The sequence below is a fragment of the Poecilia reticulata genome, linkage group LG16 (assembly GCF_000633615.1).
Source record: "Poecilia reticulata strain Guanapo linkage group LG16, Guppy_female_1.0+MT, whole genome shotgun sequence".
In the NCBI taxonomy this organism is placed as follows: domain Eukaryota; kingdom Metazoa; phylum Chordata; class Actinopteri; order Cyprinodontiformes; family Poeciliidae; genus Poecilia; species Poecilia reticulata.
The window spans coordinates 3,515,844-3,521,869 of NC_024346.1; the positions used below are offsets into that span (position 1 = coordinate 3,515,844).

Consider the following 6,026-nt stretch of genomic DNA (forward strand, 5'->3'; position numbering starts at 1 on the left):
CAGCAACAATAACACAATAACTTGACACTCCGACTGCATTTAAGATTTTCTTTCTGCTGCATATTTTGTGCAGGAATTTGTTTAATAAAAGAGTTTGACAACCAAAGGTTCCAATATTCACATAATAGTGGTAATTGCAGTTAGAATCTGTTAAAGACACAAGGTGATTCAACAGACAAACAGTTCTGAACAGACAAATAATTGAACAGTGTTTAAAATGTATTTGAAACAAGGAAAAAAAAAAAGAAACTTTTTAAGCAAATATAAGCATAGCATTAAAAAAATAAATTTTAAGGCAGACATGTAAATACACCACTAATGAAAATTAAAGCTTACACTTGATTTTTGTGTCTTGTTTTGATAGGAAACCATTTAACCTGGCAAGATTCTTCAGATGGTTATACTCTGATAATCTGAACTACACGAGAACCTCTTCAGGACTAGGTTTCCTGGACAGATGGGTGCTTTATTTGAAGGACCAAAAACAATAACTTCTGGGTTCTGTTTGCTTCATTGTTTCATTGTTTTGTTTCTGTTTGTTTGATTTTTGTCGGGTTTTTTGCCTGTCTTTATTTTCAGTCATCTGAGTTATGTCTTCTACAATAGACTTAGGTTGAAGGCAACCAGATGTGTGTCCATTTTGCATAAAGCTGGAGGACATTTTGGTCCGTCCACTTACTCATATCACGGATACACCAACTCAGTGATCGGAAGTAGCCATTTTTATTTTTCACTAAAATACAAACTGAAATTGAGAACAAGCTGATAAATAAGAGTGGCTTGACAGAAGAATCTTGAGGAACGTCTAATTTCGTATTTGTTCTAAATGTTATCAAAAATAATATTTTGTGATAAACTTTTCAATTTTTTTTTACCAAATATTTTTGATTAGACGTGTGACAGCAATTACCTATTGTCAAAACAGCTTATAATTCAGAGAAAAGTATAACAGACAAAATCAAATAGGCCTACAGCTACTTTCTGCAACAATTAAAAGCATTATTAAAACAGACATTAAACACCCAGGAAATGATTTTTGCTAATGCTAGGGTTGGAATAAGTCTCTACATAAAATAAGTGGAAGATTTCTTGGCAAAAACATTTTTACTTATGTGCGCAAATAGGACGTTTTTTCCAACTTCTTCTCACAGATCCAACCATGGGTTTGGTAGCAAATGCTTGAGTAGTACAGACTTGACTTCATGGACGTGCAACTCTCCTGACTGGTCCCATCGTAAAAATGATCATTGGGTCTGCAACCATGAGAGAAGAAAAAACAGTAAGAAATCTTATGCCCAAATATTATCATTCAATACTTATTAATTATTTGACATATTTGGATTTTCAGATGTGTGGGAAAACAGAAAAATATAATTCTGAGCTGCCTGGAAGATAGTTTGTTCAAGACATCCCAATGTTATGCTAAATACCTCTTGAACAATTCCTGTACCCTACCTTCAACTCCCACCTTTGTTTATAGAAATGGATCATTTTCTAAATTTGTTAATTTAACTCTAAAAAAATAAAGCTAGTCCAAAATACTTCAGCTTAATTTCCAACACTCACTGTCAAAGTAATTTTTAGAGTGATCATCCACTGTGAGTCAGTTTTACCTAAAGGTCATTGTGCTTCCATCCACCCACACCAGAGTCTGAGAGAAGATGTCGTGTCTGACATACAAGCCGACCCAAGTGCTGCTTGTTCCCACAACACTGGACAAGAAACTCTGTTTGGACAGAAGCACAGCTGAAATGCTTGAATCTAATAAAATCATTAAATGAGTCATATCTGGCAGAAATGAGTCAGAGATGTTGCATACACTCACTGGCCACTGTATTAGGTACACCCTTTTAACTGCATTTATAAGTTGACAAAAATGTTGCATTAGCCAGCATACATGCACACTCTAAAAAGTGTTTTTGGCTGTAGTTCATTTTATGGACTTATTTACATTAATCACACTTAATCCATTTGGTTATGTGATGACAACTAACTTCTTTGTGTTCAATTAACTTAAATTCACATAATTAACTTAAATGAACTTTTTACTTTGACTTTACTTGAAGCAATCGAGTTCTATGCCAGTTTTGCATCCTGTCTGACCAACTCAATAAGTTTTTCCAACTCAGTTGACTCAGTTTTTATAACTTAATTCAGTAAGCGTGTTTAACATGACAAATAAGTCACTCTTCCTCAAATCATTATTTTTGTTCTAATAAATAATGCAAATCTCTCTAACTAAATTCTACAGAAAGTCATTTCAAACTTTTAAGTTGTTCCAAAGTAAAAAAAATCTAAAATATCCAAATCATAATAACATTGTAATTAAAGGTGTAGGTATACAATATGACTCACATTGTACTTAAAATACAGCTAGAATTTTAATTATTTTAAATGTATGTTTTAACATGCTATTTTCGTTTTTCAAAGATTCTGTAAACAGTAAATTTAGTTGGGTAGATATAATAAATTAAATTGGATAGACATAACTTGAGTTGGTTAAACTTAATAAATGAAGTTGGATCAACTTAAATGAAATACTTGTTACCAATTGAAGCAATTCAATTAAGTTGTTTCATCTGCATTTAGGCTTCTGGTCACAATGAAAACAACTTCAACAGAGCATTACAATGTTGTGAAAGGGCTTTTTACGTCATTTTGAACACCAGTAATATAAAGATGTACACAATAAAGTGACCAATGAATTTTTAATTCTTGCTGATGATTTAGAATAATTCAAAACAACTGGAATCTTATGAGCAGGTTTGCTCTGCTTAGAAAAACAGAAAAATTCTCATACCAGTTCTGTTTCATCATTGACAATCACGAGATCCGCGCCGTTCGACTCACATCTGGTTCTAGCATCAAACCAGGTGCTTTGCTCACAAGAAACCCAGTAGCAGCTCCCCTTCAATGTGTGCCATCCAGGGGGGCATTCTGGGAGAGTTCCTTGGGAACATACTGGGGGAGTTACTGGTGGGCATTCCGGGGTGGATGGCAGGTGGGGCAATGAAGCTAGGACACATAGCACAGCATATGAAATTGGAATGAATGAATCAGAACAAAAATACAAGCTGAAGAATAAGTACCAGGGACAGAAGTCAATTTTTAAATATAGAAAGTTCAAGGAAAGACTGAAAGTGAGCAGGTTATTTCTTTTTCTAATGAGGCGGGAAATAGCATCACAGCAGCCACACAGAAAAACCAGAACAAGTTCATGTGAAAGTGAACAAGAGTTTGTAATTTTTCTGATTATATATCTGAGACAGAATCTCAATATTAAAAAAGATAACTTCATTATGATTCCTCAAGCAGAGATGTTAAACTGTTCAGACTTTCATTTTTGAAAAAAAGAAAAAAAAAACGCAATAATAATAATAACAAATAAACTGTACCATTTTTTGTGTTTTTTAAACATGAATGTGTCATTCTGTATGTTAAACCATTACCTGTTATTTCACATGTAGATATCTGATCTTGCAGCTTTCTGTTTTCCTCCGTCAGGCGCTTCATTCTCTCTTCATTCTCTTGATGCATCGCTTTGAGTTTGTTATTGTCATCCTGTAGGACTTTTCTCTCTTGGAAGAGTTGATTCCTTTCATTTTTTAAATTCTGTTCATTTTCAAGTTGTTTATTTTTCTCTTGAACCAGATTAGTTTTTTCCTGCTTCAGTTGATTGTTCTCTTTTCTCAGTTTGGCTTTATCCTGTTTCAGTTGACTCATTTCTTCAACATAGTTTTCCTTTACAGCCTGTTCTCTGATGTCATTTTCTGATAGCAAGGTGGCATTGCATTCTGAGACATTAAAGACTTTAGAAAGCCCAACTAGAGGAACAAAAAACACTCATTGTTTATGGTACATTTTAAAACATTGTGCAAATCAGCGGAAAATATCTGTATTGTTGCTTGTTGGTGGCTACAAACACTAAAGGCCACTTGATCAAATATTAGTGAAATTGTAGCTTGGCAAGGTAATTCTTATTGATCCAAAATCATTGACGTTGTATGCTGTGTAATCATTTTACTCTAACAAAAAGAACCACAGATAAATATTTAAAAGCTGCCAATTTCTATGACATTCATATTTAATTAAAAGAAAAAGAGAGAATTGAGTTATCATTCACAAGGACCCTTTAAAAAATGTATGTAATGTGGTTTTAAAGCAGGAAGTGTGTGCTGATGCTCACCTTGTTGCTGCCAGAAATAAATGTGGAGAGCTGATTGTACGATACACACCAGCAAAAAGCTGACTCCAACAAGAGGAAGAATTTTAGGACTTTCTGCAAGAAAAAGAAAAATCAAGAACCAACTATCTTCATTCAAGAAAAATATTTTATTTAATTTTCTTAAGTTCTTTGTTAGTATCTTTAGATCAAATGGCTAGCTTTAGCTCAGCCAGCTAGATATCATTAGAAGTATGGTCATTTATTGATATTCTCAGTGAGATTCTCATTAGTGTGGCTAGAATAAGATGTGATGTCTAAGTCAGAGCTGATTAAAAAACTAATTCAAGACACTTTTTGTAACTTGATCAAGGTTAAGGAGAATTATCAAGACTTACGGTATTAAGAAAGTGTTTTGTAAAGTTTAAAAATAATGTAATTTTGTATAATTACCAATAAATGAAAAATGGAATGTAAATCTTGCATATTTCAACATGGTGTTGTGTATTCTCAAAAGCAATGGAAGATGAATAATTTTCAGAAAGAGTTCTGATGGCGTTTTATAGATTCAGATGTTAAACAAGACAAACTCATCTCGCCAAATTTGCAGATATTGTATTTTGCTTGGTTTAATGTGTGATATTTGACTATTGTAGATCCAAGCAGACATCACATAGTTCATATCAACATTTCTGTTTTTTTTTAAACATCTGAGTTACGGATTATAATGACAGGCTCAAAAAGCGGAAACAAAGTACAAAAATAATGTAGTTCAGCAGAATGCTAAATGCTAAGAAACATTGTCTTTCTCATTTGAATTATTACCAGAAAGCCTATTTTACTGGAAGCATTTTAGAAATGAAGTACATTTGTCAAATACATGATGTCACAAATTCTCACACAAGTCTGCTTGGATTAACGACAGGGTTGATAAAACAGAATAACAAACAACTGTAGGATTAATCATCACAAACAAGATGATTAATAGACCAAGAGCCATACTTGAAAAATTTTCTATTTATTTTATAAAAGCGACAAGAATGTAACTAATTGCAACAAACAAAGAAAACTAAATATTCTGACCTCTAACCTTGTCCATCCCTCTGTTGATTGGTACATTCGCATAGTTTCCTACTTCCATTCTTATTGCACTGATACTCTTACGCCTAAAGGTTCTGCTTTGACTGCTCTAGCAGTTGAAGTCTCCCTGCTTCAGTGTGGGGCCGTAAAAGTCATCATGTCTTATTTGGTGCTGCACAAAAATTACATTTTTGTCACCAGAAACAGGAAAAGAACAAATAAACACATAAAAATATATAAACAGGAAATAACAACCAGTTGACTCACAGGAAATTTACCAAACACCTCAAATGATGAAACATTTGCTGTTGGGAAATCAACCAGTAAGAGTAATTTTTTTTTTGCCATTTAAATTGTGAACTTTATATTACAAACCTTAAAGGGGAATATCAGGCAGTTTGTGTCCCAAAGGACACAAGGTCAAAAACATAGTAACTGGGGCAATAGTAAGGAAAAAATAAAAAAAAAGAAGTTTTGGTAATAATGAGGATCTGGGCTGAGTTTGGTCTGTTCAGTCAACAATGACAGGAAGTGAATACAATGTGTTAAAAGTAAAAGTTTAGCTGGGTTGTTTAGAGCGAGATTGATTTCTTCACATCTTCAGTAGATCTACAACCGTTGGTGTTTCACAGATCCAGTAGAACTTTTCCATACAGCTGCCCATCGACCAAGTCTTCATGCATGGAAGACTCTGATCGATGTAAACACAACTTTGGGAGAAGCTGGTCCAGAATTGAGGCTTTGGAGTGTTTGGTCCACTGGAAGCAGAGACAACAAAAATAAG

The 6,026-nt window shown here is 33.7% G+C and overlaps 1 protein-coding gene across 1 annotated transcript; it reads right to left on the reverse strand.

The window, feature by feature from the left end:
- Window positions 1-122: 122 nt before the first annotated feature.
- Window positions 123-5,358, reverse strand: LOC103477626 (C-type lectin domain family 4 member G-like). Its single transcript, XM_008430842.2, has 6 exons — window positions 5,246-5,358; window positions 4,187-4,279; window positions 3,450-3,824; window positions 2,801-3,015; window positions 1,614-1,726; window positions 123-1,253 (listed from the first exon to the last, which is right to left on the reverse strand). Exons 1-6 carry the CDS (start codon window positions 5,301-5,303, stop codon window positions 1,109-1,111), a joined length of 999 nt encoding a protein of 332 aa, XP_008429064.2. The 5' UTR covers window positions 5,304-5,358; the 3' UTR covers window positions 123-1,108.
- Between the last annotated feature and the right edge of the window lie 668 nt (window positions 5,359-6,026).